The sequence below is a fragment of the Hemitrygon akajei genome, chromosome 4, assembly GCF_048418815.1.
Source record: "Hemitrygon akajei chromosome 4, sHemAka1.3, whole genome shotgun sequence".
In the NCBI taxonomy this organism is placed as follows: domain Eukaryota; kingdom Metazoa; phylum Chordata; class Chondrichthyes; order Myliobatiformes; family Dasyatidae; genus Hemitrygon; species Hemitrygon akajei.
In genome coordinates, this window is record NC_133127.1 from 111,691,320 (window position 1) to 111,710,571 (window position 19,252).

General features: G+C 43.4%; 1 protein-coding gene across 1 annotated transcript in view; it reads right to left on the reverse strand.

Annotated features, from left to right (window-relative positions):
- LOC140726596 (uncharacterized) overlaps positions 1-19,252 on the reverse strand; it is a 45,321-nt gene that overhangs the window by 3,515 nt on the left and 22,554 nt on the right. The window contains exons 3-4 of the mRNA XM_073043183.1: positions 14,271-14,327; positions 14,102-14,188 (exon numbers count right to left, since the gene is read on the reverse strand). Of these exons, the coding sequence (XP_072899284.1) occupies positions 14,102-14,188; positions 14,271-14,327 (144 nt within the window). The remainder of the gene's footprint in view (positions 1-14,101; positions 14,189-14,270; positions 14,328-19,252) is intronic.

Below are 19,252 nucleotides of genomic sequence, written 5' to 3' on the forward strand. Positions count from 1 at the left end.
TCAATACTCAATCTAAAGCGCAGGTATAGTAATAATCAATAAGAAACAAGCTCTATCGTTGTCTAGGGGTAACATTTTGTCCGATGTAAATATAAAAGTCTCTCGAGGTCACTGCAGTTCCACCAGCTGCCGTCTTTTGGGTGTCGCGGTGGTGCACTTTGTTGGAGAGAGAGAGAGATAGGTATAGAATGGAACAGTTACCCGGCGGGTTTTCCAACCCTGTACACATCAGACTTCCAATATAACTCGGAGTCCTGCCATGTGCAGAAGTTCGCTGATGACACGGCCATAGTGGGGTGTGTCAGGAATGGACAGGAGGAGGAGTATAGGAAACTGATACAGGACTTTGTGATATGGTGCAACTCAAACTACCTGCGTCTCAATATCACCAAGACCAAGGAGATGGCGGTGGACTTTAGGAGATCTAGGCCTCATATGGAGCCAGTGATCATTAATGGAGAATGTGTGGAGCAGGTTAAGACCTACAAGTATCTGGGAGTACAGTTAGACGAGAAGCTAGACTGGACTGCCAACACAGATGCCTTGTGCAGGAAGGCACAGAGTCGACTGTACTTCCTAAGAAGGTTGGCGTCATTCAATGTCTGTAGTGAGATGCTGAAGATGTTCTATAGGTCAGTTGTGGAGAGCGCCCTCTTCTTTGTGGTGGCGTGTTGGGGAGGAAGCATTAAGAAGAGGGACGCCTCACGTCTTAATAAGCTGGTAAGGAAGGCGGGCTCTGTCGTGGGCAAAGTACTGGAGAGTTTAACATCGGTAGCTGAGCGAAGGGCGCTGAGTAGGCTACAGTCAATTATGGATAACTCTGAACATCCTCTACATAGCACCATCCAGAGACAGAGAAGCAGTTTCAGCGACAGGTTACTATCGATGCAATGCTCCTCAGACAGGATGAAGAGGTCAATACTCCCCAATGCCATTAGGCTTTACAATTCTACCGCCAGGACTTAAGAACTTTTTAAAAGCTATTATTAATGCTTTTTGAGATAGTGATTTAGATGCATATCATATTTTTTACTGAGTTAAGTATTGTATGTAATTAGTTTTGCTACAACAAGTGTATGGGACATTGGAAAAAAGTTGAATTTCCCCATGGGGATGAATAAAGTATCTATCTATCTATCTATCTATCTATCTATGAGTTTGATCCGTCGGAGTCTCGTTGGGGGGTGGCCGTTCACTTGTGGCCTCTCCTGTAGCTAAAGTCGTTCTTCCGTGGTGAGGTCGCCAATCCCAGGCAAGGAAAGGACGCACACGAGTCCCCTCCACCGGCTGTCGCTATTAAACGCTGTCACAGGATTTCTAGCATGTCTTCTGGTGCGTCTGAGGGGCCGTCTTTACAACCCCTCTTTTATCTGAACTCACGGGATCTCAGATGTCAATCAGGTTGGGATGATGCAATCTCTCACCGTCTCTCCACCCACGTTGCCCTGAGGGTATACACGTAGTACAGTTCCCAATTCACAAAGGTGTCTCCAAGAGACAATGACCACAGTTGCCAGCTTTTGCCTCGCCGTGAAACGAGGGACACCACACGTATCTTTCTCTTCTCTTGGGTCATTGACCCCCCCTTCACTAGGGCTCTGGCGATTCTCACAAAGGAGGGGGCTGGGATCATAACACCTGAATGAATACTTTACTTCAGTATTCACTGTGGAAAAGGATCTTGGTGATTGTAGTGATGACTTGCAGCAGACTGAAAAGCTTGAGCATGTAGATATTAAGAAAGAGGATGTGCTGGAGCTTTTGGAAAGCATCAAGCTGGATAAGTCACCAGGAACGGATGAGATGTACCCCAGGCTACCCCAGGCTACTGTGGGAAGCGAGGGAAGAGGTTGCTGAGCCTCTGGCGATGACCTTTGCGATTACCTCTGGCGATGACGGGAGAGGTTCCAGAGGATTGGAGGGTTGCGGATGTTGTACCTTTATTCAAGAAAGGGAGTGGAGATAGCCCAGGAAATTATAGATCAGTGAGTCTTACCTCAGTTGTTGGTAAGTTGATGGAGAAGATCCTGAGAGGCAGGATTTCTGAACATTTGGAGAGGTATAGTATGATTAGGAATAGTCAGCATGGCTTTGTCCAGGGCAGGTCATACCTTATGAACCTGATTGAATTTTTTGAGGATGTGACTAAACATATTGATGAAGGAAGAGTAGTAGATGTAGTGTATATAGATTTCAGCAAGGCATTTGATAAGCAAGGCTTATTGAGAAAGTAAGGAGGCATGGGATCCAAGGGGACATTACTTTGTGGATCCAGAACTGGCTTGCCCATAGAAGGCAAAGTGTTGTTGTAGACGGGTTATATTCTGCATGGAGGTCTGTCACCAGTGGGGTGCCTCAGGGATCTGTTCTGGGACCCTTACTCTTCGTGATTTTTATAAATGACCAGGATAAGGAAGTGGAGGGATGGGTTAGTAAGTTCGCTGATGACACAAATGTTGGGGGTGTTATGTATAGTGTGGAGGGCTGTCAAGAGGTTACAGCAAGACATTGATAGGATGCAAAACTGGGCTGAGAAGTGACAGATGGAATTCAACTCAGATAAGTGTGAAGTGGTTAATTTTGGTAGGTCAAATATGATGGCAGAATATAGTGTTAATGGTGAGACTCTTGGCAGTGTGGAGGATCAGAGGGATCTTGGGGTCCCAGTCCATAGGACGCTCAAAGCAGCTGCGCAGGTTAACTCTGTGGTTAAGAAGAAGTACGGTGTATTGGCCTTCATCAATCATGGAATTGAATTTAGGAGCTGAGAGGTAATGTTGCAGCTATATATGACCCTGGTCAGACCCCACTTGGAGTACTGTGCTCAGTTCTCGTCGCCTCACTACAGGAAGGATGTGGAAGCCATAGAAAGGGTGCAAAGGAGATTTACAAGGATGTTGCCTGGATTGGGAAGCATGCCTTATGAAAACAGGTTGAGTGAACTTGGCCTTTTCTCCTTGGAGCGAAGGAGGATGAGAAGTGACCTGATAGAGGTGTGTAAGATGATGAGAGGCATTGATTGTGTGGATAGTCAGAGGCTTTTTCCCAGGGCTGAAATGGTTGCCACAAGAGGACAACCATTTAAGGTGTTGGGGAGTAGGTACAGAGGAGATGTCAGGGGTAAGTTTTTTACTCAGAGAGTGGTGAGTGCATGGAATGGGCTGCTGGCAACGGTGGTGGAGGCGGATACGATAGGGTCTTTTAAGAGACTTTTAGATAGGTACATGGAGCTTAGTTAAATCAGGCCTGCTAGCTAGATTTTGCGTGTTTTTTAAGGGAAAGGTGGGAGTCATCATTTAGAAGATGTACAGCGGGGTCCATTGGTAATTGTACCCCCGTTAGTTCTGTAAGAGTACTGATAAACTTCCCCCACAAACCAAAAACCCCTGGACATTCCTATACAACATGTATAAAAGAGCCAACGGTTCCGTGGGGGCAAAATGAGCAATATGGGTCAGGAACCAGTCCCATTTGATGTCTAATTCTCGTTGTTAGATATGCTCTATGACAAGATTTCAAGTGTATATACCGATGATTTGAGTTTTTCGAAGCACAGGCAGCATTATCCCAAATCGCATCCCAGTCTAAGTCTCATCCAATTCAGATATGTCCCTATCCCAGGCTTTCATTCCTGATGTGGGCATATATTTCTGGGAGTTTAATTTATCAATAAACATAGAATAGTACAGCACATTACAGACCCTTCGGCCCACAATGTTGTGCTGACCCTCAAACCCTGCCTCCCATATAACCCCCCACCTTAAATTCCTCCATCTACCTGTCTAACAGTCTCTTAAACTTCACTAGTATATCTGCCTCCATCACTGACTCAGGCAGTGCATTCCACGCACCAATCACTCTCTGAGTGAAAAACCTTCCTCTAATATCCCCCTTGAACTTCCCTCCCCTTACCTTAAAGCCATGTCCTCTTGTACTGAACAGTGGTGCCCTGGGGAAGAGGCGCTGGCTGTCCACTCTGTCTATTCCTCTTAATATCTTGTACACCTTTATCATGTCTCCTCTCATCCTCCTTCTCTCCAGAGGGTAAAGCTCTAGCTCCCTTAATCTCTGATCATAATCCATACTCTCAAAACCAGGCAGCATCCTGGTAACACACACAAAATGCTGGTGGAACACAGCAGGCCAGGCAGCATCTATAGGGAGAAGTGCTGTCGACGTTTCGGGCCAAGACCCTTTGTGTGTGTTGTTTGAATTTCCAGCATCTGCAGATTTCCTCGTATTAGCATCCTGGTAAATCTGCTCTGTACCCTTTCCAATGCTTCCACATCCTTCCTATAGTGAGGCGACCAGAACTGGACACAGTACTCCAAGTGTGGCCTAACCAGAGTTTTATAGAGCTGTATCATGACCCTGCGACTCTTAAACTCTATCCCTCGACTTATGAAAGCTAACACTCCATAAGCTTTCTTAACTACCCTATCTACCTGTGAGGCAACTTTCAGGGATCTGTGGACATGTACCCCCAGATACCTCTGCTCCTCCACATTACCAAGTATCCTGCCATTTACTTTGTACTCTGCCTTGGAGTTTGACCTTCCAAAGTGTACCACTTCACACTTCTCTGGGTTGAACTCCATCTGCCAGTTCTCAGCCCACTTCTGCATCCTATCAATGTCTCTCTGCAATCTTCGACAGTCCTCAGCACTAGTCACAACACCACCAACCTTTGTGTCATCTGCAAGCTTGCCAACTCACCCTTCTACCCCCACATCCAGGTCGTTAATAAAAATCATGAAAAGTAGAGATCCCAGAACTGATCCTTGTGGGACACCACTAGTCACAACCCTCCAATCCGAATGTACTTCCTCCACCACGACCCTCTGCTTTCTGCAGGCAAGCCAATTCTGAATCCACCTGGCCAAACTTCCCTGGATCCCATGCCTTCTGACTTCCTGAATAAGCCTATCATGTGGTACTTTGTCAAATGCCTTACTAAAATCATTGTAGATCACATCCACTGCACTACCCTCATCTATATGCCTGTTCACCTCCTCAACGAACTCTATCAGGCTTGTTAGACACGATCTGCCCTTCATAAAGCCATGCTGACTGTCCCTGATTAGACCATGATTCTCTAAATGCCCATAGATCCTATCTCTAAGAAACTTTTCCACCAGCTTTCCCACCACAGACGTAAGGTTCACTGGTCTACAATTACCCGGACTATCCCTACTACCTTTTTTGAACAAGGGGACAACATTCGCCTCCCTCCAATCCTCCGGTACCATTCCCATGGACAACAAGGATATAAAGATCCTAGCCAGAGGTTCAGCAATCTCTTCCCTCACCTCATGGAGCAGCCTGGGGAATATTCCGTCAGGCCCCGGGGACTTATCCATTCTAATGTATTTTAACAACTCCAACACCTCCTCTCCCTTAATATCAACATGCTCCAGAACATCGACCTCACTCATATTGTCCTCACCATTATTAAGTTCCCTCTCATTGATGAATACTGAAGAGAAGTATTCATTAAGGACCTTGCTCACTTCCACAGCCTCCAAGCACATCTTCCCACTTTTATCTCTAATCAGTCCTATCTTCACTCCTGTCAACCTTTTGTTCTTCACATAATTGAAGAATGCCTTGGGGTTTTCCTTCACCCTACTTGCCAAGGTATTCTCATGCCCCCTCCTGCTCTCTTCAACCCCTTCTTAAGCTCCTTTCTTGCTACCCTATATTCCTCAATAGACTCATCTGATCCTTGCTTCCTAAACCTCACGTATGCTGCCTTCTTCCATCTGACTAGATTTTCCACTTCACTTGTCACCCTACCATTCTTTATCTTTCTCACTGGGACAAATTCATCCCTAACATCCTGCAGGAGATTCCTAAACATTGACCACATGTCCATAGTACATTTCCCTGAAAAAACATTATCCCAATTCACACCCGCAAGTTCTAGCCTTATAGCCTCATAATTTGCCCTTCCTCAATTAAAAATTTTCCTGTCCTTTCTGATTCTATCCTTTTCCATGATAATGTTACAGGTCAGGGAGCGGTGATCACTGTCCCCCAGATGCTCACCCACTGACAGATCTGTGACCTGACCCGGTTCGTTACCTAATAGTAGATCTAGTATGGCATTCTCCCTAGTCGGCCTGTCAACATACTGTGACAGAAACCCGTCCTGGACACACTTAACAAACTATGCCCCGTCTAAACCATTGGGACTAATCAGGTGCCAATCAATATTAGGGAAGTTAAAGTCACCCATGATAACAACCCTGTTATTTTTGCACCTTTCCAAAATCTGCCTCCCAATCTGCTCCTGTGTATTTCTGCTGCTGCCAGGGGGCCTATAGAATACTCCCAATAGAGTAACTGCTCCCTTCCTGTTCCTGACTTCTACCCATACGGACTCAAAAGAGGATCCTGCTACATTACCCACCCTTTCTGTAGCTGTAATAGTATCCCAGACCAGTAATGCCACCCCTCCTCCCCTTCCCCCCCCCCCCCCCATCCCTTTTAAAGCACTGAAATCTAGGAGTATTGAGAATCCATTCCTGCCCTGGTGCCAGCCAAGTCTCTGTAATGGCCACTACATCATAATTCCATGTATGTATCCAAGCTCTCAGTTCATCACCTTTGTTCCTGATGCTTCTTGCATTGAAGTACACACACTTTAGCCCTTCTACCTTACTACCCTTACACCCTTTATTCTGTTTCTCTTTCCTCAAAGCCTCTTTATATGTTAGATCTGGTTTTACTCCATGCAGTATACTTACAGATCTCGCATGACCTTTATCCTCCTCCATCTCACTATCTGCTCCAACACTCTGGTTCCCCTCCCCCTGCAAATCTAGTTTAAATCCCCCGGAGCAGCACTCTCAAATGTTCCCACAAGGATGTTAGTCCCCCTCCAGTTCAGGTGCAAACCATCTCATCGGAACAGGTCCCACCTTCCCTGGAACAAGGCCCAATTGTCCAGAAACATGAAGCCCTCCCTCCTGCACCAACTCCTTAGCCACGTATTTAGCTGCATTATCTTCCAATTTCACACAAAGTATACTGCAGATGCTGTGGTCAAATCAAGATGTACAAAGAAGCTGGATGAACTCAGCAGGTCGGGCAGCATTCATTGAAAGGCGCAGTCAACGTTTCGGGCCGAGACCCGTCAGTCAGTCATCAGTCCTGATTAAGGGTCTCGGCCCAAACGTTGCCTGTGCCTTTCAACAGATGCTACCCGACCTGCTGAGTTCATCCAGCTTGTTTGTACGTGTTATCTTCCTATTTCATGGTCTCACTAGCACGTGGCATGGGTAGCAATCTTGAGATTGCAACCCTGGAGGTCCTGTCCTTCAACTTTGCACCTAACTCTCTAAATTCTCTTTGTAGGACCTCCTCTTTCTTCCTATCCATGTCATTGGTCCCTACATGGACCACGACATCTGGCTGCTCACCCTCCCTCTTGAAAATACTGAGAACTCAATCCAAGATATCGTGGACCCTGACACCAGGGAGGCAATAGACCATCCGGGATTCTTGATCTCTTCCACAGAACCTCCTATCTGTCCCCCTAACTATCGAATCCCCTACCACTACTGTTCTTCTCTTTTCCCTCCTTCCTTTCTGAGCTGAGGGTCCCATCTTGGTGTCAGAGATCCAATCACTACAACTTGTCCCTGATAGGTTGTCCCCACCAACAGTGTCCAAAACGATATACTTATTGTTGATGGGAATGGCCACAGGGGTGCTCTGCTCTTCCTGTCTATTCCCCTTCCCTCTCCTGACAGTCACCCAACTACCTGTCTCCTGACTCCTAGGGGTGACTATCTCCCTGTAACTCCTGTTTATTTCTGCCTCTGCCTCACGAATGATCCGAATCAGTTTTGAATTCATAATATGCTAGGGTGTTTTTAGATAAAGAAAGGGCTAGTGTTGAGTTTCTTTAAGAACACTAAGGTGGATAAGACCCCAGAACATCATGTGATTAACACTGGGTTATTGAGAGAGGCAAGAGATGAGATTGCTGGGGCCAAGTTCTTTATGAGGTAGAAATGACAGAGACATTAACAAGTTCTTAGATAGGCACACAAATGTACAGAAAATAGAGGAGTATGGACTGTGTGCATGTGGAAGGGATGAGATATCACTAGGTTTATTTGTTTGGCATAACTTGGTGGGAGAAGGCCCTGTTTTGGTGCTACAATGTTCAATGCTCTATGTTCTAGGCTTTGGGGTGGTTGTAAATTGTAAATGTTGAGATTCTTCCACTGGTGGAAAAGTCTCAAACAAGGGGGCATTGTTTTAAGTTAATTTAAAAACAAAATGCATTAACATTTCTTCCCGCAGGGAGTAATTGGAGGCTGGAGATTATTAAAAATGATTCAGATAACTTTTTGAAGCACTGCAGAATTGAGGGCTATGTTTAGCAAAACTGAGGCCAGACATAGACCTGTTATGATCATATTGAATGACAGGGCAGGCTTGAGGGATAAGTAGTTTATTTTTATTTTTTTTTCCTGAGTTCTAATGTTCTTCTTTAGTGTAACTGTGAGAAATTTAATTCATGTTTTTTTTTAATGTTTGTCCTAAACTATATTTAGGATCATATGCCAATATCAATAATTTTGATTAAGTTCAAAACTAGAACAAACGTTAACCTTTCTGAAAGGGGAGAAAAATTTAAATGTATGGTACTTTTGCACATATAGCAAGCCGGTTATTTACCTTCAAATACCAGTGAACAAGATCGTTACAGTAGTAATGTAGTAGTGAGGTTGGGGATGGCATTAAACAGGAAATTAGAAATGCGCGCAATAAAGGAACAGTAGTTATAATGGGCAACTTCAATCTACATATAGATTGGGTGAACCAAATTGGTAAGGATGGTGAGGAAGAGGATTTCTTGGAATGTATGCGGGATGGTTTTCTGAACCGACATGTCGAGGAACCAACTAGAGAGCAGGCCATTCTAGATTGGGTATTGAGCAATGAGGAAGGGTTAGTTAGCAATCTTGTCGTGCGAGGCCCCTTGGGTAAGAGTGACCATAATATGGTGGAATTCTTCATTAAGATGGAGAGTGACATAGTTAATTCAGAAACAAAGGTTCTGAACTTAAAGAAGGGTAACTTTGAAGGTATGAGATGTGAATTAGCTACGATAGACTGGCAAATGATACTTAAAGGCTTGACGGTGGATATGCAATGGCAAGCATTTAAAGATCGCATGGATGAACTACAACAATTGTTCATCCCAGTTTGGCAAAAGAATAAACCAGCGAAGGTAGTGCACCTGTGGCTGACAAGGGAAATTAGGGATAGTATCAAGTCCAAAGAAGAAACATATAAATTAGCAAAAAAAAAGTGGCACACCTGAGGACTGGGAGAAATTCAGAGACCAGCAGAGGAGGACAAAGGGCTTAATTAGGAAAGGGAAAAAAGATTATGAGAGAAAGCTGGCAGGGAACATAAAAACTGACTGTAAAAGCCTTTATAGATATGTGTAAAGAAAAAGATTGGTCAAGACAAATGTAGGTCCTTTACAGTCAGAAACAGGTGAATTGATCATAGGGAACAAAGACATGGCAGACCAATTGAATAACTACTTTGGTTCTGTCTTCACTAAGGAGGACATAAATAATCTTCTGGAAATAGTAAGGGACCGAGGGAGGAACTGATGTTAGTAGGGAAGTGGTGTTAGGTAAATTGAAGGGATTAAAGGCAGATAAATCCCCAGGACCAGATGGTCTGCATCCCAGAGTGCTTAAGGAAGTAGCCCACGAAATAGTGGATGCATTAGTGATAATTTTTCAAAACTCCTTAGATTCTGGATTAGTTCCTGAGGATTGGAGGGTGGCTAATGTAACCCCACTTTTTGAAAAAGGAGGGAGAGAGAAACCGGGGAATTATAGACCGGTTAGTCTGACATCGGTGGTGGGGAAAATGCTAGAGTCAGTTATCAAAGATGTGATAACAGCACATTTGGAAAGAGGTGAAATCATCGGACAAAGTCAGCATGGATTTGTGAAAGGAAAATCATGTCTGATGAATCTTATAGAATTTTTTGAAGATGTAACTAGTAGAGTGGATAGGGGAGAGCCAGTGGATGTGGTATATTTAGATTTTCAAAAGGCTTTTGACAAGGTCCCACACAGGAGATTAGTGTGCAAACTTAAAGCACACAGTATTGGGGGTATGGTATTGATGTGGATAGAGAATTGGTTGGCAGACAGGAAGCAAAGAGTGGGAGTAAATGGGACCTTTTCAGAATGGCAGGCAGTGACTAGTGGGGTACCGCAAGGCTCAGTGCTGGAACCCCAGTTGTTTACAATATATATTCATGATTTAGACGAGGGAATTAAATGCCCATCTCCAAGTTTGCAGATGACATGAAGCAGGGCGGCGGTATTAGCTGTGAGGAGGATGCTAAGAGGACGCAGGGTGACTTGGATAGGTTAGGTGACTGGGCAAATTCATGGCAGATGCAATTTAATGTGGATAAATGTGAGGTTATCCACTTTGGTTACAAGAACGGGAAAACAGATTATTATCTGAATGGTGGCCGATTATGAAAAGGGGAGGTGCAACGAGACCTAGGTGTCATTGTACACTAGTCATTGAAGGTGGGCATGCAGGTACAGCAGGCAGTGAAAAAGGCAAATGGTATGTTGGCATTCATAGCAAAAGGATTTGAGTACAGCAGCAGGGAGGTTCTACTGCAGTTGTACAAGGCCTTGGTGAGACCGCACCTAGAGTATTGTGTGCAGTTTTGGTCCCCTAATCTGAGGAAAGACATTCTTGCCATAGAATGTACAAAGAAGGTTCACCAGATTGATTCCTGGGATGGCAGGACTTTCATATGAAGAAAGACTGGATCGACTAGGCTTATAGTCGCTGGAATTTAGAAGATTGAGGGGGGATCTTATTGAAACGTATAAAATTCTAAAGGGATTGGACAGACTAGATGCAGGAAGATTGTTTCTAATGTTGGGGAAGTCCAGAACGAGGGGTCACAGTTTAAGGATAAAAGGGAAGCCTTTTAGGACCGAGATGAGGAAAAACTTCTTCACACGGAGAGTGGTGAATCTGTGGAATTCTCTGTCACAGGAAACAGTTGAGGCCAGTTCATTGGCTATATTTAAGAGGAAGTTAGATATGGCCCTTGTGGCTAAAGGGATCAGGGGGTATGTAGAGAAAGCAGGTACAGGGTTCTGAGTTGGATGATCAGCCATGATCATACTGAATGGCGGTGCAGGTTCGAAGGGCGGAATGGCCTACTCCTGCACCTATTTTCTATGTTTCTATTACCAAATAACTGAATGCTTCAGTGACAAATAAAACATTTTCAGTAGTGCAAAGCTCCGGTCATAACTTTTAAAATTTCATTTTGTTCTGATCATTGACAAGCATGATACTGACAAGTCTGCAAGATGCATTTCAATGTGGTATATATTTTATATTTGTGTGTACATAAGATTGTTTCACAGCGACACGAATAGCATAAATGTTATTGTAAATGAGTTTAATCACATGCAATGTTGTAAATCTAACCTCAAAAGGGCAGCAGATTATCTATTTTCCATGCAAGTTCAAAATGCTTCATTGTATGGGTGTAAGTCTACATTTTATCACTACCTTTTTGTTGGTATTATTCACATATAGATCAGTGAGTCTTCCCTCAATGGTTGGTAAGTTGATGGAGAAGATCCTGAGAGGCAGGATTTATGAACATTTGGAGAGATATAATATGATCAGGAGAAGTCAACATGGCTTTGTCAAGGGCAGGTCGTGCCTTACAAGCCTGATTGAATTTTTTAAGGGTGTGACTAAGCATATTGATGAAGGTAGAGCTGTAGATGTAGTGTATATGGATTTCAGCAAGGCATTTGATAAGGTACCCCATGCAAGGCTTACTGAGAAAGTAAAGAGGCATGGGATCCAAGGGGACATTGCTTTGTGGATCCAGAACTGGCTTGCCCACAGAAGGCAACGTGTGGTTGTAGACGGATCATATTCTGCATGGAGGTCAGTCACCAGTGGTGTGCCTCAGGGATCTGTTCTGGGACCATTACTCTTCGTGATTTTTATAAATGACCTGGATGAGAAAGTGGAGGGATGGGTTAGTAAGTTTGCTGATGACACAAATGTTGGGGGTGTTGTGGATAGTGTGGAGGGCTGTCATAGGTTACAGTGGGACACTGATAGGATGCAAAACTGGGCTGAAAAGTGGCAGATGGAGTTCAACCCAGATAAGTGTGAACTGGTTCATTTTGGTTGGACAAATATGATGGCAGAATATAGTATTAATGATAAGATTCTTGGCAGTGTGGAGAATCAGAGGGATCTTGGGATTCGAGTCCATGGAACTCTCAAAGCAGCTATGCAGGTTGACACTGTGGTTAAGAAGGCGTATGGTTTTATTGGCCTTCATCAATCATGGATTTGAATTTTGGAGCTGAGAGGTAATGTTAGATAGATGGATAGATAGATAGATAGATACTTTATTCATCCCCATGGGGAAATTCAACTTTTTTTCCCAATGTCCCATACACTTGTTGTAGCAAAACTAATTACATACAATACTTAACTCAGTAAAAAATATGATATGCATCTAAATCACTAACTCAAAAAGCATTAATAATAGCTTTTAAAAAGTTCTTAAGTCCTGGCGGTTGAATTGTAAAGCCTAATGGCATTGGGGAGTATTGACCTCTTCATCCTGTCTGAGGAGCATTGCATCGATAGTAACCTGTCGCTGAAACTGCTTCTCTGTCTCTGGATGGTGCCATGTAGAGGATGTTCAGAGTTTTCCATAATTGACCGTAGCCTACTCAGCGCCCTTCGCTCAGCTACCGATGTTAAACTCTCCAGTACTTTGCCCACGACAGAGCCCGCCTTCCTTACCAGCTTATTAAGACGTGAGGCGTCCCTCTTCTTAATGCTTCCTCCCCAACACGCCACCACGAAGAAGAGGGCGCTCTCCACAACTGACCTATAGAACATCTTCAGCATCTCACTACAGACATTGAATGACGCCAACCTTCTAAGGAAGTACAGTCGACTCTGTGCCTTCCTGCACAAGGCATCTGTGTTGGCAGTCCAGTCTAGCTTCTCGTCTAACTGTACTCCCAGATACTTGTAGGTCTTAACCTGCTCCACACATTCTCCATTAATGATCACTGGCTCCATATGAGGCCTAGATCTCCTAAAGTCCACCACCATCTCCTTGGTCTTGGTGATATTGAGACGCAGGTAGTTTGAGTTGCACCATATCACAAAGTCCTGTATCAGTTTCCTATACTCCTCCTCCTGTCCATTCCTGACACACCCCACTATGGCCGTGTCATCAGCGAACTTCTGCACATGGCAGGACTCCGAGTTATATTGGAAGTCTGATGTGTACAGGGTGAACAAGACCGGAGAGAGTACGGTTCCCTGCGGCGCTCCTGTGCTGCTGACCACCGTGTCAGACCTACAGTCTCCCAACCGCACATACTGAGGTCTATCTGTCAAGTAGTCCACTATCCAATCCACCATGTTATATGTTGCAACTATATAGGACCCTGGTCAGACGCCACTTGGAGTACTGTGCTCAGTTCTGGTCGCCTCACTACAAGAAGGATGTGGAAGCCATAGAAAGGGTGCAGAGCAGATTTCCAAGGATGTTGCTTGGATTGGGGAGCATGCATTATGAGAATAGGTGGAGTGAACTTGGTCTTTTCTCCTGGAGTGACGGAGGATGAGACGTGACCTGATAGAGATGTAAAGATGATGAGAGGCATTGATCGTGTGGATAGTCGGAGGTTTTTTCCCAGGGCTGAAATAGTTGCTATAAGAGGACACAGGTTTAAGGCGCTGGGGAGTAGGTACAGAGGAGATGTCAGGGCTAAGTTTTTTACTCAGAGAGTGGTGAGTGTGTGAAATGGGGTCGGCAATGGTGGTAGAGGCGGATACGATAGGGTCTTTTAAGAGTCTTTTGGATAGGTACACGAAGCTTAGAAAGATAGAGGGCTACAGGTAAGCCTAGTAATTTCTAAGGTAGGGACATGATCAGCACAACTTTGTGGACCAAAGGGCCTGTATTGTGCCGTAGGTTTTCTATGTTTCTTTAATTGACTATAATTTAGATACTTACGTTTGCCATCTTTCCTTGAAATATATCTTCGTTCCGTTTTACAGATTGGTTGTGACTTTCCATACAAATGTCTCGAGCAATCACTTGCTAAGAATTTGTAAAAACATATTAGAATTCAGTTTAAATGCAGGGAGCAATTGCAGCATTAGTACTTATTAATTAAAATTACCTTTTACAAACGGCATTTGATGATTTGTAGCAATCAATTGCACGCAGGAATGCTGCACTAAATGAAAAGGAATAGAAGACCAATATATACAGTGAGTGACATTCATTGATTTTAACACAATTCCCAACAACCAGAATATCTCTGATAACTTAGGATAAGTTACTCTCAATTTCCATTCTGTTTAGAAAATACCTGTCCTGATTGAATGTAATTCAATGTATATAAAGAAGGGCAAAAGTTGATGGAAAATACCAAGTCAAAAGAAAAATAGAAGTCCAAAAACTGGAAATCTAAGATGCAAAATAAATTTTTTTGGAAATAACCAGCACATCAGGTATTCTGTGATAAAACACACAAAAGGAATTCAACATCTTCCAGAAACAGAATGTCATGAAGAGTGCATGGTTGTGGTAGTCTATAATATCTGCAAAATCTATTTTGTGTATGATAGCTTTGTCTATACCAGCAAAAGCTCCCAGATGTGCCCTTCTCCCAACAGACAGTGCTGCACCAACAACGTAGATAGTTAGGATGTAACAGCCATAGTTGACCTCGACCAATGGAGGACCACAACACATAAACTTTCTAACTTTGAACTCTACCTCCATTACTTCATTGCTTTTGGGATTAATTTGGTCCTCCATACTCAATGATACCGGAGCACCCATACACCACATTCATGAAGCAAATTCACCACCATTATGTTCTCAGGTATTCTGGATCAACAATAAATGTTGGTCTACCCACTGACAACTCCTGCATCCAACAACATTTTGAAATTTGGTGCAGAATTTGAGAACTAGTGATTAGCTAATCTACCATTTACATTGAAGAAGGGATATTTGAGAGGCATAGATAGATAGTAAGAAACTTTCTCCATGTAAGTAGTGTCTAAAACAGTGAGCATAGGTTTAAAGTTAAGAATAACAGTTAAGCGGGGATCTGTGGAAGGTCCTGGAGGACGGCACTCTCACAAAGTCAAAGAAGAATCTTTTGAGTTGCCAAGCCATTATAGGCCACAGGTCAAGCATTGGATAAGAAAACATTTGTATATATAAGTATTTGATGGTAGAAGGGCTGAAGAGCCTGGTTCTGTGCTATATGGCTCTATAACAAGTCCAATGAATTAAGAATAATAATGGATTCTGCTTGAAATATTGTGGAATATTGGTAGCTCAGGTTGACTATTTGGAAGTTTGGTTGATCACCAAACTTGGCAAAATGCTTGCAGATGTTTCAGCTTCAATCAAGTTGAGGGTGTTCTCTTTTCAGAATGCTGGCTTATATACTCCTCCAGGGTCCGAATGTATATTGATTAGATGTTGTAATCTGGTTGGCTGGTTCAAGACATTGTGAACCATTTAGCAGTAGAAGGTTCTGACTGGCAAGCTTTGAGGGAGGTCTGTTGGAAGTGTTTTCTTTGCCGTCCAGATGCTGAGATTATTGGCCATTCATTTATTGTTGATGTTGTTTCTCTTTTCCCTAAAAGGGTTCATATACCGGATCTATGTCGGTGTGTTTGTTGATGGATTCTTCTGCAGAGAACCATGCTTCAAGAAATTCTTGTTCTTTTATTGTTCTTGCTTGAATCAAGACTCTGGCTGTAGTCCAGTTGAAATGGTGTCCTTCCTCGTCTTCATGAACTGTTACTAGTGAGAGTGGACCGTGTCCTCTGTTCACTAGCATGTTAGCACACTCCACACTTATTTCCCTATCTTCCCCATTCCTCTACTTGGTTAATACTGATGTAAAGCTCTGATTTATGATCTCACCCACTTGATCCGTGTCCTAGCAGGATTGATCCAATCTGTTCCCTAGTTTTCCTCTTGCTGTTGGTACAGATATGGCATGCTTTGAGTTTCTCTTCAAACCTACTTGCAAAGACTTGTGACAGTAATGGGCAGAACACACTTGCAGGTGCAGGAATCGGTGACGGCTGGCACTGTACAGTGATACACTAATCGTTATGCTAGCGTGATGCGCCAAGTAAAGATCAGTCACCTAGCTCATTTTCCATGAGCTCCCATTTGCTTACTAAAATATCTTCTAGAATTCTCTAGATTTTAGTATTTTGCTTCTGTTTATAAATCATTGAATATATGCTAAGTTACCAATTAGCATCCAACTTTATAATTTTCAGTAATTTGTGCAAAAAGAATCTTGGCCCCTCGCTCTTTACATCCCTCACCATGCTTTCTAACCAGCTCTTTCAATTTGTTAAAATTGTACCATCTAGCATACATGGTCTGTTTACTTTCCTACCACAATTGTATGTTTTTCCTTTCTAACAGTGTGTCTTTTAAATCTTTGTTACTCACTACTAATACTGCATGTTTAAGTTTTGTCTCATCTGCAAACCTGAAAATTATTCTCTGTACTACCATGTTCAGTTTATTACATGAATTAAACACAGCAGTGTTCAACAAGTGTAATTCTACCTTGCCAATGTCTTGCCTCAGACCAAGATCCCAGATCTAGGATTTTGGACAGAAAACATGTCAATCAAGATAACTCTCCTGAGTACAATTAAGAAATACTATCCCCTATTGCCCTTATCACAATCACAATAAGTACATTCAGTGTCTGGAACATAAGCTTTCTTTTCATTCAAGGAATTTGGGCTACGTGAGATGAGCCAATATTTAATGCCTATCCAAAATTGCCCTTGAGAAGGTGGTGGTGAAATATCATCTTGAACCAGAATCTGATTTAATATCACCAGCATGATAAATAAATACTGAGAAAATAAACCAAGTTTAGTCTATTATATAGGTAAAATAAGTAGTGCAAAAAAAAAACTAATAAAAAAAGTAGTGAAATAGCGTTCAAGGGTTCAATGTCCATTTAGAAATTGGATGGCAGAAGGGAGGAAGCTGTTCCTGAATCACTGAGTGTGTGCCTTCAGGCTTCTGTATCTCCTTCCCAATTGTACCAGTGTAAAGAGAGCATGTCCTGGGTTGTGGGGATCCTTAATAATGGACACCGCCTTCCTAAGGCACCTTGAAGATGTATTGGATACTATGGAGACTAGTAGCCATGATGGTGTTGACTAATTTTACAAGTTTCTGCAAAGTTACTTTGATCTTGTGCAATCCCCCACACTCCCAGAGCAAACACTGATGCAGCCAATCAGAATGCTCTCCATGGTACTTCTGTATAAGTTTTCGAGTGTCTTAGTTGACAAACCAAATCTCCTCAAACTCCTGATGAAAGATAGTCGCTGGTTTGCCTCCTTTATAGCTGCAGCAATATGTTTCATCCAGCTTAGGTCCTCAGAGCTATTAACACCCAGAACATGAAATTGCTCACTCTCTCCACTTCTGATCCCTCTACAAGGATTACTTTGTGTTTCCTCATCTTACTGTTTCTGAATTCCATAATCAACTCTTTGGTCTTACATTGAGTGCATGGTTGTTACTGTGACTAACTAACTACCGTAGATTCCGGATTATAAGCCGCTACTTTTTTCCCACATTTTGAACAGCTTTGAACTCTGCGGCCTATAATCCAAAGCGGCTAATACATGGTTTTTTTTCATGCCGCCTCGTAAACATTTTGCCTCGTAACAGTAGACCAATAAAATTGATGAGTAGTTCACAGAGGTCCAATGAAATTGTACGATAAATCAAGCGCACTTTCACAATTAAATTATTGTAAATCAGTCATTTGTACTCACCCTCATCAACATGGAAAATACTCGAAGCAAGACCCGAGCGCGTCAGACCCGATTAGACCCGATCGCAATGCGCAAGCGTCAGACCCGATTAGACCCGAGCGCATTGCGCAAGCGTCAGACCCGATTAGACCCGATCGCAATGCGCAAGCGTCAGACCCGATTAGACCCGAGCGCATTGCGCAAGCGTGTCAGACCCGATTAGACCCGATCGCATTGCGCAAGCGTCAGATCCGATTAGACCCGATCGCATTGCGCAAGCGTGTCAGACCCGATTAGACCCGATCGCAATGCGCAAGCGTCAGACCCGATTAGACCCGATCGCAATGCGCAAGCGTCAGACCCGATCGCAATGCGCAAGCGTCAGACCCGATTAGACCCGAGCGCATTGCGCAAGCGTCAGACCCGATTAGACCCGAGCGCATTGCGCAAGCGTCAGACCCGATTAGACCCGATCGCATTGCGCAAGCGTGTCAGACCCGATTAGACCCGATCGCAATGCGCAAGCGTCAGACCCGATTAGACCCGATCGAAAACGCTGCTTTTAAGTTAAAGTCGATCAATAACTTTTCCTGGTAGGCTGCAATATATATATTTTTACCAGTCGCTAGGAGATATTGGAATGTTGTTCGTGCTGTTCAGTAAAAAAGTATATGCAACGTAATTTGTGTTACCGATACGTATGTATATTTAAAAGTAGCGGTGCGGCCTAAAATCCGGTGCGGCCTTTACAATTAAAAAATTGATTTTATTTCTAAAATTAGAGCCTGCGGCTAATAATCAGGTGCGCTCTGTAGTCCGGAATCTACGGTACTATATCTCGCTGCTGTATGCCCTTATGTCAACATCTGAAATTCTACCAACAATGGTTCTATCATCAGCAAATTTATAAATGGCATTGGAGCTATGCCTAGCCACACAGTCATGGATGTAGAGAGAGAAGAGCAGTCGGCTAAGCACACATCCCTGAGGTGCACCAATGTTGACTGTCAGCAAGGTGGAAATGTTATTTCCAGTCCACATAGAACTGTTGCAATCTTGACTGTCAAAAAGCTGTTAGAAAGAGAGTTCCAGGAAGTTGTGGTGAAAGAACAGCATTATATTTCCAAGTCAGGCTGGTGTGTGCCAAATGAAATGAAGAATATAATCACAGCCTGCGCATGTTTTATTGTTGTCTAGGTGCTCCAAAGTTCAGTGGAGAGCCAGTGAGATTGCAACCACTGTAGACCTGCTGTGGCACACAGTGGTGTTAGGAAATTTGTGAATCCTGTAGAATTTTCTCTATTTCTGCATAAATATGACCTAAAAT